The 21876-nt window shown below is 41.8% G+C and overlaps 1 protein-coding gene across 1 annotated transcript in view; it reads left to right on the plus strand.

Moving 5' to 3' along the window:
- The window catches only part of FBXO22 (F-box protein 22), a 31817-nt gene extending 12220 nt beyond the window's left edge, over window positions 1–19597 (plus strand). The window contains exons 3-7 of the mRNA XM_038766919.1: window positions 300–387; window positions 2180–2275; window positions 4264–4428; window positions 13592–13757; window positions 18403–19597. Coding sequence (XP_038622847.1) covers window positions 300–387; window positions 2180–2275; window positions 4264–4428; window positions 13592–13757; window positions 18403–18817 — 930 coding nt within the window. The 3' untranslated portion in view covers window positions 18818–19597. The remainder of the gene's footprint in view (window positions 1–299; window positions 388–2179; window positions 2276–4263; window positions 4429–13591; window positions 13758–18402) is intronic.
- Window positions 19598–21876: the final 2279 nt, after the last annotated feature.

Below are 21876 nucleotides of genomic sequence, written 5' to 3' on the forward strand. Positions count from 1 at the left end.
CGTAGCCCCTTTTGGCCAAGTAGTTTCACATCTTTTTTTTTAAAGCACACATTTACTGTATGTGAGTCACAAAAGATTCTCTCCATTCAGATTTGAAGAAGTTTCTGTTATAACTGGGCTAAGAATTAATTTGTGGCAGGCATTCCGTATATTGGAGCTGCTGTTACTGGGTTGCTCTGATCAGAGCTCCAGAGCGCACAAGCCTGGAGTGTGAACTATAAAAGAAGGGGATGCCATTTCAGATATCATTCAGTGCTGGTGGATAGCTGTGTTCCAGTTTTGATTATTCTGTTTTGCAGAAGGTGCACGTACTGCCACAAACCGTTCTCTATATGGCTGATGCTGATACTTTCAGTGGACAGGAAGAAGGTCATGGTCAGAAGAAAGGTGAATACAAAATTATAATGGACTTCTTTCAAACTGGTTTCCTCCCCCCTGTGTAACCAAACATGAGGCTTGGGGGGGTCATTACCTTTAGGTAAGGTTATTGACGTGATACCTAAAGCTTGTTCATCGATGAGCCTTGGGTATCCCATTTGCCCCCAAAGACTGATTTTTCAGATTCCATAGCCCATTTTAAACTGCCCTTGAAAATTGGTGTCTCTTGAAATACCTTACAATAAACTCACCTTATAGCGGACAGAGCACGGTCCTAGGAGTCAGAAGGTCATGGGTTCCAATCCCAGCTGTGCCACTTACCCACTGTATGACCTTGGGAAAGTCACTTCACTTTTCTGTGCCTCAGTTACCTCATCTGTAAAATGGGGATTAAGACTGTGAGCCCCACGTGGGAACAGCCCCAGCGCTTAGTTCAGTGCCTTGCACGGAGTAAGCACTTAATGAATACCATTATTATTATTATCCAGCTACCACTTATCCATGTGGCAGATTTTCTATGACAATTTTTCAGGACTGATTTGTTTCATCATCATCATCAATCGTATTTATTGAGCGCTTACTGTGTGCAGAGCACTGTACTAAGCACTTGGGAAGTACAAGTTGGCAACATATAGAGACAGTCCCTACCCAACAGTGGGCTCACAGTCTAAAAGGTTCCAAACTACAGTATCTAATTATAACCTTTATATTAACCTATAGGCTAAAATGGGACATCTGAGTCAGAAATTGATGCCCCCGGTGTTTCGAAAGCACAAAGTAAATTTAACCAAGTAAAGTAAGATTAGGGTGGGCCTCAAGGTTTTCACATACTCTTGGAATTTTTTTTGTTGTTTGTTTGGTTACCTGGGTTGGAAGTTGAAGTAGATAATTGACAGTTATTTCCCTGAGAATGAAACATTGCCTTTGGCTCTGTTGTGGGTTGCTACTTCCCTGGTAGAATACAAATAAGCATGTGTATTCTTTGTGTGGGCTGAGTTGTGACATGCCCATCTTGAAGCACCTTGAGGGTCTTTGTGTTTTGACAACTGAACACATTGAACCGTGGTGGTGTACGTGAAAAGGTCCGTTCATGGGTGAAATTCAAGCACAGTCAGTTCTCCAATGACCCGAGGGTTAAGTTCTTGAAGAATCCCAAGTGCGACACACTCAAATCGTAGTATGCACGGCCTGACTGATTCCACATGCGTGTACACAGCTTTTTGGACATCACATTGTGTTCTTTCCGGACAAATGCATGTTGTTGGGAGAGCATGCCTAATTCCTCAACAGCCTCTTATTCAGAATGCATAGCCAAGACGTGTTAGGAGAGAACTGACTGCATTTTACACATTATTGTCACAGTGTACTGTGATACATTCAGTGGATAGTCCATGAAAAAAAAATAGTTGTGTCCACTGAACAGAAAGAAGGGAACCGTGACCGTTATTTGTTTGAAATCAGTTGCAGGGAAGTGGGGAGGGAGAAGGTAATAGATTGAAACAGGAAATGGGCATCGGAGATCACGAAGGCAGAACCACTAAACGTCCTTTGGTTCCAGTTCTCTGAGACTTAATGCTAAATGGTTCCAAAATGACAATGTTGACTTTCTTTTGCAACCTTCAAACATAAATAAGGAACAAATACTGTCTCCTTCTCTAAGCTGACCTTTTAAAACAGGCCTAGTTTAAAGTCACACTGCATGGCATTGAAGCTTGTTTCAAATAGAGACACCATATCTCAATTTATCTCTTAGCAAATGAAATGTATTAGGAACATTTAACGGTTTCATATTTTCTTGTAGCAAGAAAAAGAAACAGCAAAGAAACAGCAATTGCACTGGAGAAGTTGTTGCCAAAAAGATGCCAAGTTCTTGGGATGGTGACCCCTGGAATCGTAGGTGAGAGTAACCAGTGTGACGGTGTTAACTCAGTTGAAAAGAGGACAAACATGAGTCTTGTCTTTTCTGTCAGTGGGTAAATGTGTGGGATTCTAAACAACTAACGGCACAATTAGCAGAATTCTGCAGATTTGAAAATCAGATCAATATGTAGCTTTTTAAAAGCAGTATTTTTGTCATACCAAAATCGATCATTCTTTTTCATGTGTTGTCTACCCTTCTTGAACTCTGACAATTACTAGAATGGGTAAGCTTTTCTAGCCCTCTCACTCAAAAAAGCAAACTTGACTTTCTGGATACCTGAGTTTTGTCTATAAAGTATTCTAGTAAGCTAATTTGGATGGAGATATAAAGTATTCAAAACTTTCTGAAGTCTGTATAAATTCAGTTCATAAAAGTCACCAGTTTTCAGTTTGGCAGTCCTGTAGGTAGTTTAGTTTGACAGTCGTTTTTAAAGAAAGTTTCTCCCAGATGTTGATGCATTATTTTTCATTTTCTATTTGAGGAGTCTTGACCACTTAATTTGTCATACTGTTCTGTAATTTCACTTTTTTAAAAAAAATTGAGAAGCATAGGCAACAGAAAAATAACAATAGTGTTTAAAATGCAGTTTCCTTTGGCTCGAGAATGAGATGAAGAAAGGGCTTTTAGATAAGTCAGAGGATTCCTGTTTTAAAAGTCAGGCTGGTATGTCTTGGGGGCTCTACATGTTTTGTTTGTGGTTGGTGCATGGGAACTTTTCGAAGTTTCTGGAGTGTGCAGTGTAGTTTGACTCAAGTGTTTCATCTTGATAATAAATCATGAGAACCCCATTTGAATGTTCTCTCTTCTATCCTCTTAGATAGTGAACCCCATCTAGGACAGGTAGTGTGTCCAACCTGAATATCATGTATCTACCTCAGTGCTTAATACAGTACTCAGCATATAATAACCACTTAATAAATCTCATTAATATTATTGCTATTCCACCTTGGTGCACGGGATTTCTGTGTGAGGACACTGTACTAAGTGCTTTGGTGAGGACCATAGAGTTAGCTTTTACAATTCCTGCCCTCAAGGATCTGTCAATATAGTGGAGGCAGTAGTGGGGAAGACACTCTAAAATAAATTACAGTTTGGAGGAAGTAATAGAGTATGAAGAACTTGATGCATCCAACTTATTTCCATATTTCAGAAATGAAGGGATATTTGGAGAGGTGTGTTTCCTCAGGTAATGGGTGTAATAGCTCATTGATCAGCTTCTTTAGGTAACTCAAAGCAAATCGTCATCCTCACCTGATTCCACACTCCTTCCTTTCACTCATTGTCATATTTATTGAGTGCTTACTGTTACAAGCGCTTGTACTAAGCACTTGGGAGAGTACAATATGACAATAAAGTGACGCATTTCCTGCCCACAACGCATTTACAGTCTAGAGGGGGAGATGGACATTAAATACATTTACAGATATGTACATAAGTGCTCTGGGACTGGGAGGAGGGCATGAAGGAAGGGAGCAAGTCAAGGAGAAACAGAAGGGAGAAGAGGGAAGGAGGGCTTTGTCAAGGAAGGCCTTTTGGAGGAGATGTGCCTTCAGTAAGGCTTTGAAGGGGAAGAGCATAATTGTCAGATTCCCTGATTAATCCCTCTTTTCCCTATCTGTTCTGCCCTCACTGTCAACTATGTACTGGGCTGTGTATCCCTTAAGTAATATTCACCCTAGCTTCATAGCACTTATGTAAATAGTCTTGTACTCGACTATTTCCCCCATTGGTACTTTATTTTAATATCTCTGTCCCCTGTAGACTTAATCTCCTGTGGGCAGGAATAACATCTACCAACTCAAGTACATTGTACTTTCCCAAATGCCTAGCATAGTGCTTTGCACAAAGCAAGCACTCGATTCCAATTCCATCTTCTGTTCGTACTCATGGAAAGGTATTGAATAGGTTTGGGAAAATTTGTAAGACTGTTAGAAAAATTGTTCATATTGTTGTTTTTTTTCTAGTTACTCCAATGGGGTCAGGTAGCAATCGACCTCAAGAAGTAGAAGATGGTGAAGCAGGTTTTGCCATACTCTTTCCCAAAATTGATGGAGTTAAAATCCAGACCTTTCATTTTTTTAAGGACCTGAAGAATAAAGTTTTGCATGCGAGCAAATTCACTGAAGCCGGTAAGTAATTTTGACTATTTTCGTAACTAGCTCCTTGTTTTTGAACTTATATTTTCAAGAAAATCACAAAGATAACTTGATGGCATAGTATTAAATATAGGTTCCTCTCTTGTTCTGACTAATATAGCCCCTCTGCCTACAGCTTTTTTTTAATGGTATGTGTTAAGCACTTACTATGTGCCCAGCACTGTTGTAAGCGCTGGGATAGAGACAAGTTAATCAGTATGGATATGGTCCATGGGGCTTACAACCTAAGTAGGAGGAAGAACAGGTTTGAATCCCCATTTTGCAGTTGAGGAAACTGAGGCACAGAGCAGTCGAGTGATTTACTGAAGGTCACACTGCAGGCATGTGGCAAATCGGGAATTAGAATCCAGGTCCTTTGGCTCCCAGGTCCGTACTTAGTCCACTAAAGCCACGCTGCTTCCCAAGCTTCAGTAATAAAATTTAGAATATGAGAAATACTGTTTCTGGGTCGGACCAATGGCCCCTCTACCAGTTTATCTCACGGTGAAGGAGATCTGTGGTGGTTGTCACTTGACCTTGCTGCTCATGTTTTGGGATATATCTTCTATCATCCTTAGCTCTCCCTCTAATAACCTAGACTAGTAACGGACTAGATGATGGCACATCACCTTTCTACAACTCCCTTCTGTGACACCCTGACTTGCTCCCTATATCCATCCCCCCTCAGCCCCACAGCACTTTTCTACATATCACTAATTTATTTATATTAATGTCTGTCTCCTTCTCTAATCTGTAAGCTGGTTGTGGGCAGGGAATGTGTCATATTGTTCTCAAATGCTTAGTACAGTGCTCTGCACACAGTAAACGTTCAATAAATACCATTGACTGATTCATTCAGTCGTATTGAGTGCTTACTGTGTTCAGAGCACTGTAATAAGCACTTGAGAAGTACAAGTAATGCGTATTTCCATGATACATTTCAGCTAGAAACATTTGACTGCCCAAATGAACCTGTTTTGCTACAATGCAGTGTGATGTCAGAGGAAATGGTTTGTGTACATGTATGGAAAATTAAGTGAGAACCCAACCCCTACATTGTAGGAATACTGGGGTTTCTTGTCCATGAGTACATCTAAGGCCTTCCTACGATGATAAATTGTAATTGCTTGCCACCTGCTGTTTGAGGATGTGAGTCCTTCTGTTTTTGCTCACTTGAATCTTAAAGGACTCTTGCCCGCTTGGCCTAGATGGGCATTGTACTTCATATTAAAAATAGCTCCCAGGGGACATACGTGGGTATCCTCTCTGTAGCTTGGAATCAAGACTGAGAGCCCCATGTGGGACAGGGACTGTGGCCATCCCAGTTTGCTTGTCTCCAATCCCAATGCTTAGTACAGTGCCTGCACATAGCAGGCGCTTAAGAAATGCCTTAATTATTATTGATAAAGTAGTTCAGCCAAGGATTTTGAACTCTGGAGACGCATGGACAAAAAAATTCCCTGATGAAGTTGTAGCAGCCTGAGCAGTGGAGGACATGGGAAAGGACCTACTAGTGGGTGGGAGTGGAGCAGCCCAGGTGTCAAGTCAGACAAGCTAACCACTTCTTGCTGTTTTTAATTTTTTTAGGGTATTTGTTAAACTGCTTATACTATACTGAGCGCTGGGGTAGATGCAAGCTAATCCCCATTTTTCAGATAAGGTAACTGAGGCACAGAGAAGTGAAGTGACTTGCCCCAAGTCACACAGCAGACAAGTGATTGAGCAGGGATTAGACCCCAAGGTCCTTCTGACTTCCAGGCCTGTGCTTTAGCCACTAGGCCATGCTGCTTTTATACATTTTTATCTGTGGAGAATACTTTCTGGAGGAAAAAAAAAGTGGGTTTTTTTTTTATAGCCTGTTAAGGATCCATTGTTTCATTCTGGCAGCCAGTTCTGGGGGGTAGATTTGTAATTAAATATGCTTTTTTAAGTCTGCCAAGAGTTGAGCCTCAGGATCTTCGTTTAGTTGAGAAGAGTATTTGATCCTTTTGTGAGGTAGGGTAAAATGTGTGTGTTGTTAAAAAAATAATTGACTAGGCTTTAATGCAACTGATTTGAAATGGATTATCCAGGCCTTTTGTTATGTCTCCTCTCCATTCTGTTTCTTGACTTTTGGCCATTTCATTGCTCATTAGTATCTCCTCCAGAGGGTTCGGGAATGGAGTTTGTTTTTTAGCTGGTCAGTAGTTTTTTGCCAAGTTTAGGGAGTTGGTATACTCTAGACCATAAACTCCTTGTGGACAGGGAATGTGTTTACCAGCTCTATGTATTGTACTCTCTCAAGTGCTTAGTACAGTGCTCTACACACAGTGAGTGCCCAAATGCCATCAATTAATTGTGAGGATGGTGCATAGTGAAACAATAGCTATAAGGAGATTCCTGGTTTATCTGTGGTTTGTGTTAATCCAAGCTAGAGTTGCCTAAGGTGGAGGAAAGTAAAACAACTGTAAATTCAGTAGGACCTGGGGGTTCAAGGGATTACTGAGAAATTAGTGGTGGGGCTGCAACCTGGTACTGAATGTGTACAAACAGCAATAATGTCCAGTGGACTGAGCCCTGGGGAAAATTTTCTGGGATCATCATCATCATCATCAATCGTATTTATTGAGCGCTTACTGTGTGCAGAGCACTGTACTAAGCGCTTGGGAAGTACAAGTTGGCAACGTATAGAGACAGTCCCTACCCAGCAGTGGGCTCACAGTCTAAAAGGGGGAGACAGAGAACAAAACCAAACATACTAACAAAATAAAATAAATAGAATAGATATGTCCAAGGAAAATAAATAAATAAAATAAGATCTGTCTGTATAGGGTCAGTGTTCACAAGAGAACGTATTCTGGTTTTACTGTAGTGCAGAAGCTGCAGAGGCTGAATGCCCATTTCGTAAGACTATGCCGAGTATTAATAGCTAATAGCTTATTTTGTGCAGAGCACTGTAATAAGCGCTTGGGAGAGTACAGTGCAACAAAATTAGCAGGCGAGTTCCCTGCAGTTAACAAGTTTACAGTCTAGAGGACACCTGTTTCATAAGGAAGTTGGCAGTTTTGACTGGCTGTTTCATCAGTCTCCAGAGGCATTCCAAGGCTCACAGCCTGACATAATGGGTAGAGCATGGGCATAGGCGTCAGAAGGACCTGCGTTCTAATCCTAGCTCCGCCACTTTTTTTTTTGGCATTTATTAAGCACTTACTATGTGCAAAGCACTGTTCTAAGCGCTGGGGAGGATACAAGGTGATCGGATTGTCCCACGTGGGGCTCACAGTCTTCATCCCCATTTTAAAGACGAGGTAACTGAGGCACAGAGAAGTGAAGTGACTTGCCCAAAGTCACACAGCTGACAATTGGCAGAGCCGGGATTTGAACCCATGACCTCTGGCTCCCCAGCCTGTGCTCTTGTCTGCTTTGTGACCTTGGGCATGTCACTTCTCTGTGCCTCAGTTCCTCATCTGTAAAATGGGGATGAAGACTGTGAGCCCCATGCGGGACAGGAACTGTGCCCAACCTGATTAGCTTGTGTCTACCCTAGCGCTTAGAACATAGCTTGACGCATAGAAGCAGCATGGATTAGTGGAAAGAGCCCTGGCTTGGGAGTCAGAGGCCTTGGGTTCTAATCCCTGCTCCACCACTTGTCAGCTGTGTGACTTTAGATAAGTCACTTAACTTCTCGGTGCCTCAGTTATCACATCTGTAAAATGGGCATTAAGACTGTGAGTCCCACGTGGGACAACCTTGTATCTACCCCAGCACTTGGAACAGTGCTTGGCACATAGTAAGCACTTAACAAATACCATTATTATTATTATTAGTAGTAGTAGTAGTAGTAGTAGTAAGTGCTTAGCATACCACCACCATCATCAAGGCTCTCATGTATTAGATCAATGCTAAAACAAAGTAACAAATTTAAAATCATTTCTAAAAAATGGGAAATGTGTGATCTGTTCAGTGTAATATCATTTTATAAAAATTTTCACTGGCCATGTTTGCTGACATTCCTCATTCTGCCCATTTAAAAAATTAAGTCCTGGGTGATATTTAGCATCTTCTAGAAAAATCCACTAATATAAAATAACAGTGTTTCCATGGCAAATGCAAGCTCTAAATCATCCAATTCTCTCAATATCATGTCTTTTTTAAGCAAGACTGGCTTTAAGAAAGAGCACTGAGAGTATGGTCATACTTCTTACTGAATAGATTTTCTTCTAGAATCAGTAGTTTCATTAATTATCCTCAGTTTTTCAAATCCCTTTAAATTCTTAGCTTCTCCTTCTCTGCCCCCCCTTCCCCCCGCAACTCTACCATGCATCTCATTAGATAACAAGACCCATGGGCGTTTTGGGCCAAACCCAAACATTTAAGTTTAAAGCATAACACAAGTTGATAGCCTAGTTTGCCTGGTGAACAATTTATAGTACTTACCTAAATCATTGTGGAACTGTTCTGAATGATTTCAAAGTCACCAATTATACAGATCTCAGAGAACCTCCTGCTGTTTTTTACTTTTCAATGTTAAATACAGTAAAGTAACCTAAATTTGTGTTTCTAAAGTACCTTGACTTTCCAATATATATTTATTCTGAGATGCTTAAACTACTTAGTGTGGAAATATGCAGTATCGCTTAAGAGGAGTATTTCCTCAGGTTGAACAGATAAGAAAACGGAGGCCCAAAAGTAGGAGAATGACTTTGTATGCGGTCAGCCAAGGCAGCAGCCGGCCTAATGTTGGATCTTTGGTCAGTGTTGCACCCACTTGATTCCTCTGGTTTCTAAGAATTGTGAACCGCAGCTAAAAATTTTCCAAGTTGTGTGGCCCTTCTTGGGGAAAGTGTGTTCATATTGCAGACCCTTGTCTGTTGTGGAAGCATAAATCAGTAGCGACAGTAGAAAGTAGAAAGCACACTTGGGGAAGAATTAACAAAACAATGTGGCAAGTGTGATTTGTTTGAAAACTTTTCCAGAGCTTTTCAAATTTTTGTGTTACTGTGGTAGAAGTGAAAATGTGCAGGAGTGGATTCTTTTTTTTTTTTCTTCTTTCCCTCCTGCAAGATTGACATTCCATCTTCTCAGCTATAAAGCGTGGCAGAAAAGTGATAGAGAGCCAAGGAAAAGACTAGACCAATCAAAAGTGCTGTTTTATTGTCTCAACAGCAGCGGGTTAGACTCTGGACAAGTCTGGTGGATTTTGATAGGAAATTGAATGTAAAGTAGTAAAATCATATCCAGCATTGAGGGGAGTTCATTTAACCTTAGTAATGAGGAGCCACTTTGAGTTGTTTCTGTCCTAGCCTTCTAGTATAATTTTTTTAAATGGTACTTGCTAAGTGCTTATTGTGTGCTGGAGTAGATACAAGCTAATCAGGTTGACCAGAGTCGTTATCCCAGTTGGGGTGTACAGTCTAAGAAGGAGGGAGTAGGATTAAATCCCATTTTTACAGCTGAGGAATTTGGTGTATCACTGGGCTAGAATGTGGGTTTTCTTTACAATTTGGAAGCACCCTGGTGGAAAGAATTAAGGTAGCTTGTTCTCACAACACGAATCTATTCTGGCACATCTCGGTCCCCGACCAGATTCAGAGTAGGAAGAAAAGGGTTGTGCGTACGCTTGTGACATTGGTCCAGGCCTGATGCTGCTGGGCTTTCCTGCCTCAGCAGAGCTGTTCCGTGCTGATGTACAGCACTTTTTGTGTGTTTGTGTCTTGTAACTTCCCACAATTCAGTACCGCAAAATGAAGAGTGGCGAGACTGTCAAACCTCCTGCCAGTGATGCTGAATGCGGGAATTTGTGTTGAAAAATGTCATTGAAAAATGACATAGTGACAGCTATGAACCCTCCACTCTGTAACCCACTATTTCCCATTAATGGTGGCTGAAACCCAAGGTTCCCATAGCACAAGGTTCTTCAAGAATAAAGTTCTGCTGTATTTTTGCAGAAGCAGTTGCATCGCCCCAGTGTGTGTGTTCTTTTGACAAGTTATTAGGTTTTCCTGTTATTAATACCTAATTCCAGTGGGTTTTTTTGGCACACACATATATGTCCTTGAAGAAGAATTAAAGTGCTTGATGGGGAAACTGGCAAAGCGATTGTTGCTTTTGGGAACAATTGAGCACTTGGGGCATGTATGTAATATTATGATAGGAGCCGGGGCACCGGGTATCGTGGAAATGACTGATGCCATCTGGGTACAGTTGTGTCCTTTTCACAATCAATGATGAGATTTGGGAATGACTAATCCCACACAGCAGACATTGCCCAAGACAAATTAAGCCATCGATCAATGTCAATTTAAAAGTAATTGGTCATTTCAACTAATATCATTTCTTTCAATTATAGCTTTTCCTTAGGCCAGCCATAGTCTCCAAACCAATTCTTTTTTTTTTTTTCTTTTTTGAGAGGTCAAACGGGAGCCAGGTGGCCAAGCCTCATAGAAACTGGATGAAGTAGCTTCTTACCATTTGGCTTTTTCCAAGTCCGTTTAATGGCCCTGACAAATTGTTCCTTCATAGACAGATGTAGCATGTACATTTTGACATGGATTAAGACATCAGTTAAAAAAGGGATCAAGGTAGAAATAAATAGCAGTTTTTCTAGGTGGAGAAGAGTAAATAGGGTCCCTTGGGACCTGAGGCTGCAGATGGTTTGATTTAATGTATTCAGAAATAATCTGGAAGAAGGTTGCAGGGAACTCTCCCAGTTCACAGAAGACATTAAGATCTTCCAAATGGGGCAATGCCGTTCTGTTTAAGAGTAAGTTAAGAGAAGCAGCGTGGGTCTAGTTGAAAGAGCACGGGCCTGGAAATCAGAGGACCTGGATTCTAATTCTGCCTCTGCCGCTTGCCTCCTGTGTGATCCTGGGCAAGTCATGTAATGCCTCTGTGCCTCAGTTTCCCCATCTGTTCAATAGGGATTCAGTACCCTTTTTTTTGGTGGGGGGGGCGGCTTACGGTATGTAAGCACTTACTCTGTGCCAGGCACTCTACTAGATAATCAAATTGGATCCAGACCGTGACGCTCATGGAGCTCATAGCATTAATCCCCATTTTTACAGATGGGGTAATGAGGCAAAGGGAACTGAAGTGACTTGCCCAAGGTCACACAGCAGACAAGTGGCAGAGCTGGGATTAGAACCCAGGTCTTCTGGCTCCCAGGCCTATTATGCTTTATCCATTAGACCATACTTCTTCTCTAAGCACCTGTTCTCCCTCCTACTGAGCCTGCGTGTCCTGTGTGGGGTAGGGACTGTGTTTGAGGTGATCATTTTGATTCTACTCCAGCTCTTAGTACAGTATTTGGCAGATAATTAGTGCCTAACAAATACCATTATTGTCATTTTCATTAGTATTTTCATTATTATTGTAAATTCCCAGAAGGTCTCGGAGCCTTCGTGAGTAGGGAAAAATTGACAGGAGGCCGTCAGCCTGAGCAGGTATAAGGTAATTCTTGTACCGTGTGCAAACAATTCTCTCCCAAAGGCACTCACACTCATGGTATTTATTGAGCACTTATGTGCCAAACACTGTACTAAGTGCTTAGGAGAGTACATTACAACAGAGTTGGCTCATGGTTGCAGTCTAACTTTTGAAAGCACCATTCTTCAAATGAAGGAAAACTCTATCTTAATGCCCTTAGGGAAAAATAATTTAAACAACAACTACTCGATGATGTGCTCCCAGCCATCCTTTATAAATACCATAATTATTATTATATTTTCCTTGGGTGTTAGAGGGTAGCCATTATCAGTGTTGCTCCAACTGTTCTTTTGTGTCATTGAACTAGAATACTATGCCGAAAGGACTGTTAGTGTGACCCGACAGACTATGCAAAAAGACTGTGGATTGGCAGAAGGAAGCAGAAAAGATTGATCACAAGTAACGTAGAAGTTTCTCTTTCCTTCAGCTGCTCCAGCTAGCATGACTTAGTGGACAAGGTAACATCAAATTTGGATTTGCCAATCAATCAGTGGTATTTATGAGCATTTACTGTGTGCAGAGCACTGTACTAAGTGCTTGGGACAGTATAATGCAGCCGAGTTGGTAGACACATTCCCTGTTGTTACACATTCTCTAGAAACTTTTAGGGCTACAAAGCTGGAATATTCTTCTCTCCTCTGACCAGAGTTGTCAGTCTTTTTTTTTTAAACTCCTTATCTTTCTACCCAAACCCTGTCTTCCTTCTGACTTTCCCATCATTATAGATGGCACCACCATCCTCTCTGTCTCACAAGCCTGTGACCTTGGCTTTATCCTTGATTCATTTCTCTTATTCAACCCACATATTCAGTGTCACCAAATCCTGTTGGTTCAAACTCTGCAATATCGCTAAAATCCACCCCTTCCTCTCCATCCAAACTGCTCCCATTAGCCTTTATCCTATCATACCTTGATGACTGCATCAGCTTCCTTGCTGACCTCCCTGCCTCTTGTCTCTCCCCACTGGAGTCCGTATTTGGGAAGCAGAGTGGCCTAATTTGTACCCTTTATTTACCCTCCCTCAGCCCCACAGCACTCAGTTATTTATGTTAATATTACCCCCCAGACTACAACCTTGTCTGCCAACTCTGTTATATTGTGTTCTCCCAAGTACTTAGTACAGTGCTCTGAACACATGAAGTGCTCAATAAATACCATTGATTGAAGTAGGTAATTTTTCTATCCTTCAAAATTGAAACTAGAAAAAATGGATACCATGCTTTACTGGACAGCTCTTCTTTTTGTATAATTTGGCCTAGTGTTTCAAGGATCTGCTTAGTTTAGATATTTCCTTTGTGAAGTGTTACTCTTCAAATTTTTTTCAAGAGGAGTTTGTGGATGCTCAGGCAGCAAATGTTCTCAGCATCAGACTCTTATTTATTTGTTTGCATTGACCTTCAAAGGCACACTCGAGACCCTGTTATTTTTAAATGGTCACTTAGCAAACCCACCCCTTCCCCCGATACTTCTTTAGGGAGGATTGAGAATCTCATTTATAAAAATTCATACAAGGTTGGTAAAACAGTCATTCGACTCGACAGCTGAAGTATTAAAATGACCACATATCCAGTTGCTCATTACAGGCAGCAAGATAGTAATACACAGAGGTCGATTTTAGAAGATGTAGTTTTCAAAGGGCAAGGTCTTGAATTAAACATCAAAGTTTAATTGTTGATTCTGATTTGACCTGCAGGTCTCAAAAATAATCCAGACCTTCGTGCTGTCCTTATATTTGGCTATAATTCCTGGAAGTTGGGAGCATCTAGATTTCTTCATCACATCGTCACCACTCTCAATGAAAAAAGCATCATCCTTGCTGGCGGCCAAGTGGACAACTTGACTTCACTGACCTCTGAAACGTTTGTACATGTTTTTCAAGGAATTATGTTCTAGAGGGGTTAGAGGTGGATGTTCCAAGTTAACCTTTCTGTAGGGCTGTCTTATTTAATAATTATGGTATTTGTTAAGCACTTACTATGTGCCAAGCACTGTTCTAAGCACTGGGGTAGATACGTGGTAATCAGCTTGTCCCAAATAGGGCTCACAGTCTTAATCCCCATTTTACAGATGAAGTAACTGAGGCACAGAAAAGTTAAGTGGCTTTGCCCAAGGTCACACAACAGGCAAGTGGCAGAACCAGGACTAGAACCCATGTCCTCTGACTGAATGAATGAGGTTTAGGATGGAGTAGAGGCTGATGGATTTGGCAAGGAGGAGATTATTGGCGACCTTTGAGAGGGCAGTTTCAGTGGAGCGAATGGGGCGGAATCACTTGTAGATTTCTCATGGTTGTTTTCATTTTTTTTTTAATTGCTGGGTCAACTCATTCTTACAGCAATCCTTACAACATTATTATACCCCATGGGAGGTAGCATGGCTTGCTGGAAAAGGCATGGGACTGGGAGTTAGGAAACCAGGGTTTTAATTCCAGTTTTGCCACTTGCTTGCAGGTGACCTCGAGCAAGTCACTTCTCTGTGCCTCAGCTTCCTCATCTGTAAAATGTAGGCAGACTACCTGTTTCACCCCTTTCTTCAGCAGTGGACCTCGATGGGGACAGAGATGGTATCCAATTGGATTATCTTGTATCTACCCCAGCCTTGTAGTAATATATTTGTTAAGTGGTTACTATGCGCAGAGAACTGTACTTGGCACATAGTAAGTGCTTAGTAAATGCCATTTGTGATTATTATTTACAAATGGACCAACAGATACAGAAAGTTTAAGTGGGGTTTTCCGAGGGAAACTTGGTGTTCCATTAGGTGTGGACTCCCCCAAACCTCCCTTTCATCTCTTCAGTTCCCTCTTACCTCTTTATCCACATTCTCATCCTTCTCAACTTTCTCTCATAGATCTGCTTGCTTTCATAGTCGACCCCCACTCACCTGTGCTTCTGACCCCAACCTTATAAAAAACACTTGCACCCAATCATTTTCCCTTTGACTGCCATCTTCAACCTCCTTCCCTCCCTCCTTCCCTCCCTCTCTCTCTCATGAAACTATCCCCTCTTTCAAATACACCCGTGACCCCTTTAATAAAAAAAGTCCTTTTTTGACCCCACTGCACCACCCAGCTGTTTCCCTCTTACGATTCACATCCAAACCTCTCTTATGCATTGTTTCCATCCACTCCCTCTTCTTCCTCTCCTTCACCTCCCTTCTTGACCCTCTACAATTCCGCTTCTACTCCCTCTGCTCTACTGAAACTCTCTCAAAGGTCCCCAGTGAACTCCTCCTTGCCAGGTCTAATGGCCTCTTCTCGATCCTGATCTTCCTTGACCACACGGCAGCCTTTGGCACTATGGACCACCTCCTTCTCCTGATAACCCTTGCTAACCATAGCTTCTCTGACACAGGTCTGACCTGGTTCTCCTATCTCTCTGGCGTACTCTTTCTTCATCTCTTTCCTGGCTTTTCCTCTGCTTTCCACTCCCTAACTATTTGTTTTCCCTTAAGATTCTGTTCTGGGTCCCCTTCAGTTCTCAGTATACACCCACTCTTTTGGAACTCATCACTCTCATGGCTTCAACTTCCATTTGACAGCTAACTCCCCAAACTACCTCTCTAGCCCCAACCCCTCTCAACTTGTGCAATCTTTTATTTCCTCCTGTCTCCAGGATATCTCTATGTCGATTTCTGTTGACGCCTCAAGCTCAGCATGTCCAAAACTGACTTTCTCATCCTCCTTTCCAAATCTTCTCCTCCCTTAATTTTCCCATCACTATTGACAACTCACTCACTGACCCTGTCTTTCCAGCCCGCACCCTTAATTATTGTCCATGACTCCTGTCTTTCAAACCCCATGTTCAGTCACCAAATCCTGTCAGTTTTCTTCACATGTCGAGTCCACCCCCTCCTCTTCATCAAAACTACTTCAGTGCTAGTCCAAAAACTTCCCATATTCAAACTTGACTACTGCATCAGCCTCCTTCCAGACCTCCCTGCCTCGATTCTCTCCCCTCTCCAGTTTGTACTGAAGATCATTTTTCTAAAACATTGGTTTTTAGACATCTCCCCACTCAGTCCTCCATTGATTGCCCATTTCTCTCTGCATCAAGCCCAAATTCCTGATCATTGGCTTCAAAGCACTGTCAGTTCTGTCTCTCCTTTGTATCCTCCTCCTCCTGCCAACACCTCCCTGTGCTTCGTTCTCGCCTCTCTCATCATCACCCTATCGCTCACACCCTTCCTCCTGCCTGCCTTCCTTCTTCATCCTTCACATCACGCAGACCACCACTATACCCTTCTTCAAAGTCCTTCTGAAGGCACACCTCTTCCAGGAAGCCTACTTCCCTGACTCTTGCCACTCCTGTATTCTGGATCAACTAAGCTCCTGGGGCTCACCCACCATAGTAACACTTCTGTGTCAGACAGTCATATTTCATGAGTGCTTCCTGTGTGCAGGGCACTGTACTAAGTGCTTCAGAGAGTACAGTATAACAGTTGGTAGAAGCATTCCCTGCCCACAAACAGCTATATGTTTCTAAACTCGGTTGCTAATCCTACCTGTAATTTATTTTAGTTTCTACTTCCCCTGCTAGATAGTAAGCTCTCTGAGGTCAGGGATCACGTGTATTAACTCTGTGGTGCTCTCCTACACTCTGTAAACACTCAACAAATAATCTTTGAATTTGTGGGTCCAATGGCAGAGATGGAAAGAGCCTCCATCTCCCTCCCAGTCTCATTCACTAGATTCTACTTATTTATTCTTCCTGAAACTGATTAGCCATCTGCTCGTTTGAAAAAAAAGGTGGGGGGGGTCATGTCCTATTTTTTTTAACACTTGAAAGTCCCAAATATACTACGACTATTTTACTATGGAGAGGGGAGAGGCTCCTTCCAACCTTGCCCTAGGATCTAATTTATGTTCTCATGAGGAATGTTACTTTGTTGAGGATGGGGGTTTTTTTTGGTGGGGTTTTTTGATCTTCACAGATTTATAGTTGCAAAATATTAAGAAAATATAAAAGCAACCAGATCTTAATCTCCTTGCTGGCTGCCCTGTTTTTCCTGCTCCCGCCTCCATCATCTTTTTATTCCCAGAGCCCAGGAAATTGAGTTCACAGCCTCTTGAAAGGCTCCTAGGTAGAAATCACAGTTGAGCAAGGTGAGGGTGATTCAGCTATTCCAGAGGTGAGCTTAAGCAAGAGGCCACTTCTCCAGAAAGTTCCGTTTTAGTCAGGAAAGGCTTGGTTTCATCCAGTTGTGGATTAATGGCTTCTACCTAAAAGCTGAGATTAAGTTAATATGAAAACACTCCCCAAAATGCTTAATGTCTTCAGCTCCCCCCGCAAACTGCTTCCTGTTCACTTTACAGTTGCTATGTAGAAAAAAGTGATATGGTACGGTCTCCTGGCTGCCAGAGAAATTTAGGGCCCTAGGGAGCAAAAGAGGATTTGGAAGTTCGCAGGCGGCAGTCTCCATAAAGTGAATCAATTACATTCTTCTCATTCGGAGAACCAGAGAGCTATTTCTGGGAGGTGGAGGCTGCTCACTTATAGACGGGACACAGTCAAGGAAAGAAGAAATTGCAGGCGAGTCCCATTAATCTTGACTGAGCCCTTTCTAGAGTGACAGGATTTTCCAAGTAGTGGAATCCCAGTTAAATTCAACTCTGTAGTAGGGGGAGCATTTTTCCAAGGAATTGGGCATAGCATGCTGCTCCTCTGCTAGGACAGTCAGCTGGACCAAGCAGAGGGGGTTGGTCAAGGTGGTTTCAGACACATCTTCTGTGACTCTGGTAGAGGGAGAACACAGTAACAGAAGTGAAACACAGGGAAATATAGCAACCACAGAGATCACTCCCTCACTCTTCTGGAGAAAAAGTTTTGCATCTTTTAAGATGTGTTTGTAATTTCCAGTGACCTATAGCTTTTGGGGTTTTAGAGGGTATCAGGCAGAAGGGTTGTTTGCTCCCAAAACCTCTCAAAGTGTTTAAAGAAGAGATTGGAGGAGTTAAGGCCCACTGAATATAGTACTTTAGAACACCAGGTAACTTTCCCAGATCCTTGTAAAGCCCGTAATGACATGATTTCTGGGATATTTGTCACAAGCACCCTGCATGGTACTTGCTGGAAAAATTTTACCCAAATATCATTAGTATTAGTTTTAGACTGTGAGCCCACTGTTGGGTAGGGACTGTCTCTTTATGTTGCCAATTTGTACTTCCCAAGCGCTTAGTACAGTGCTCTGCACATAGTAAGCGCTCAATAAATACGATTGATGATGATTAGCATCCAGATTCACTCAGGTGACTTATATGAAATTCTGTCTGAATTTTTGAATCCCTTCAATGTCAATAGGAAAGGGAATTGTCCGCGCAGAGACGCAATAATGCAGCATCTTGGCTTTTAAGATGTCAGGAAACTTTATAGCCTATATCACCTATATCACTGTCTAGTGGGGGATTTTTAAATGTTTCCAAGCAGGAGCGGCCAAGGATGAGCTTGTCAGATGTTTTGGGAAAATGTAAACTTTTCTAATGTGATCCCTTTGTTTTTTTTCCAGTAGCCCTGCAGCTGGCGAGTCCTGTGGTGTGGTGGGACTGTCTTTCAGCGGACCCCAGGTCCAGAGCGCGACCGTGTTGCTCAACCAGGACGTTAACGATGAGAAGACAGCAGAAGCAGCAATGCAGCGCCTCAAAGCAGCCAACATCCCCGAGCACAACACTATTGGGTTTATGTGTGCCTGCGTTGGCCGGGGCTTCCGCTATTACAGAACCAAAAGAAATATTGAAGCAGATGCATTTAGGAAGTTTTTTCCTAATATCCCCCTATTTGGCTTTTTTGGCAGTGGAGAAATAGGCTGTGATCGAATAGTCACTGGAAACTTTATATTGAGGGAGTGTAATGAGATCAAGGATGATGTACTTCACAGCTATACTACGGTCATGACGCTTATTCATCTTGGCTCAGCCAAGTGAAGACACATTTAGAAATTTTTTTTTTTAAGATAAGTCATTTAAAACACATGACTGCCTTTTCAGCAGACAGCTGTGGAACATGTACATTTAAAAAGAAAGCACCTTCAAAAATATGTCACTTTTGTAGACTGATATAAAGTTATGTCCTTAGGAAAGCTTTGCTTTTAGCGTACGCTGTATGAAAGTTATAAATGTCTTGAATGAAATCTCTTAAAGTTGAAATTAGGAATGAGCCATGGGTAGCATTAAAAATCAGGCATATCTAGTGCAGTTGGTAGAGTGCCTCTGATGCTTATTGAAACAGACTATGTAATTGAGGCGAACTCTTGAAAGGTTAGAAATATACATAAAACTGGTGATGTGCGCTCTGTCTCCCATGGGAGAGATATGGTTGATTATTGAGAACTGAGGCCCCAAGTTAATTTTGGTGACCTATTTTTATTGTCAGGATCGAAAAACCTATGGTCAGAAGTCGACAGTTGTTTTTAGCAACAATACAATATATTCATAACTTATTTCTTGAGGAGAATCAATATTTTTTTTTCAGAGGCTTAAGCTATTGCAGCTGAGAAGGGACAATAGCCTTCCACTCTTCCCAAAGTAGAATGAATGGAGTCACACCTTTGCTACTGAAACTGCAGAAAGGTTAGAATGAAGAAATGTCCACTATGTACTGAAAGTGTTTGGTCACACAAATAAATGGGCATTTTGGGATTATTCAAGGAATAGACAACGATATTACTCTTTCATTTATTAATAAAGGAATGCCACAAAGTTGTCGAATGGTATTGTTTTATAGTTCCATGGCAAACCAAAAAGTTTCTGCAACATGTTCATTTTTGTTAAATACAAGAGGCAGGGAGAAAAATCCTGTTTCACATCTTAACAGTTTTATTTTTAAAAGGACAATGAATAACAATTTTCTGAAATCAGTACAACCACAGCCAACTCAAAGATGATTTGTAAATCACATTTGAGGCATCATTCTATATCTTTTCCTGCTATTTAAATATGTTGGTAAGTATTAAAATAATTCACCATTTGAATTTTTACTTGTATGCCACAATCCAATTAATCAGATTTTCATGACTATTTTCTACTCTTAACAGCTAATATTGGACTACAAAATTGGGATATTTTAAAAATTGCGCCATTGGAAGAAAAGTTTGACTGAGAGATGAGCAGTTTTAGACCAGAAATGCCCCATGTCCAGAACTACTTCACCAACCTTCTGCCCTGCCGGCGTGAGGAAGAGGAGAGCCGGTGCCAGCTCCAACACCTTTGAAGTATGTCTTTAAGTTTCAGTAATTAAACATTCAAATGCTAAAGAGTGTGGGAAAGGGAGAAAGCAAATGATGGATTTCCGTTTGTCCAGAACTGAAGCCATATAGGCCTTTGGTGTTCAATTTGGAAAGGCAGACACCCTGCCTGCTTGTACCTGCCCAAGCTGAGAAATTGTCCATTTAGCAAGCAGTGGCTGAAAAAGGCCAAATTAAACAAAAGTACAGTCAGTTTTGTAAACTGGGGGAGTGTGAGCTCATTGTGGATAGGTCATATGTCTCTGTTGTATTGTACTCTCCCAAGCACTAAGTACAGTGCTCTGCACACAGTAATCGCTCAAATACCATTGATTGTATTTTTTTAGGATATTTGTTAGGCATTACACTCTATGTGCCAGGCACTGTAGTAAGCACTGGGGTAGTACAAGATCCCTGGGTTGCACTCAGTCCCTGTCCCACATAGGGCCCATAGTCTTAAATCCCTATTTTACAGATGAGGGAACTGAATGAAGCACAGAGAAGTTAAGGGACTTGCCCAAGGTCACAGCCAGGATTAGCACCCAGGTCTGGGCTCTTTCCGCGATTCCAGAAATTTCAAGCCATAACAGTACCTTCTCATGTGCTTCCCAAGCGCTTAGTACAGTGCTGTGCACACAGTAAGCGCTCAATAAATGTGATTGAATGAATGAATGTGACATGATATGCCTCCAGACCATACTCTTATAGGGGTTCTAACAAAGAGTCAAAGTGAAAGCCCACATTCTAGAAGGCTTGACTGTTACAGAGAGGTAGAAAGAGCTGCATTAGCCTGGCAAGAATTGTGGACAGGCTGAGCTGGCGCTAAGACACTGTTAGAAGTTCACCCATTTCTGGGAATAGCTATCCCTAACCACCGTCCCCTCCTCTGATAGCACTTTACCATAGTAAAAAGTTATTAATGTGTCTATGTTTTTACCTTGCTTTAAATGCATAACTCAGTAACCTCCAACCTTGTGAGAAGCAGCATGGCTCAATGGAAAGAGCATGGGCTCCACCAATTGTCAGCTGTGTGACTTTAGGCAACTCAACTTCTCCGTGCGTGTTACCTCATCTATAAAATGGGGATTAAGACTGTGAGCCCCACGTGGGACACCCTGATCACCTTGTATCCTCCCCAGCGCTTAGAACAGTTCTTTGCACATAGTAAGCGCTTAACAAATACCATCATTATTTTATTAACCCTCATTGATTTTTGATGCATATCAGTTTTTCAAAGAAAAGTGGTTTTTGCTGTGCAGGTGAAATGCCGATCCTGGGCATGGTATTTGGCTTCTGGTTTCGTAAAAGTGAGCTAAGTGGTTAGATCTGTGAATCGTCAACTTTCTTCAGAATGACTTGAACTAATGAATTTTGCAGCGGCTTTTACCTTTTTTAAAAAAATCTCACAGCATACCCACAAATGGTACATTCTGAGTTTGGGAGCAACAGCTGAGCATTTCACTCTTGTGAGGGTAGAAGGCTTTAAAAAACTGTCATCATGACATTGTATCAAATGGCTAGGGGAAGCATACTTTGTGTGTGTTTAACAAAATGATTCGAAATCAGTCAGCTCAGTTTTATTCAGGTATGAGTGGTTCTGAACAGATTTCCATTTTTGAAAAATGCCTCTTCCTTTTCTGCAGCCAGATGTAGGACTTCCTTACTTCCTTTATCTCTGCCTATTCACTCTTGCACACCCTGGGCAGGAGGGAGTTCAGGTTGGGATGAGGATTTTGTGGACCAAACCTACTTTGAGGAAGA

This window comes from Tachyglossus aculeatus, chromosome 26 (assembly GCF_015852505.1).
Source record: "Tachyglossus aculeatus isolate mTacAcu1 chromosome 26, mTacAcu1.pri, whole genome shotgun sequence".
NCBI lineage: Eukaryota > Metazoa > Chordata > Mammalia > Monotremata > Tachyglossidae > Tachyglossus > Tachyglossus aculeatus.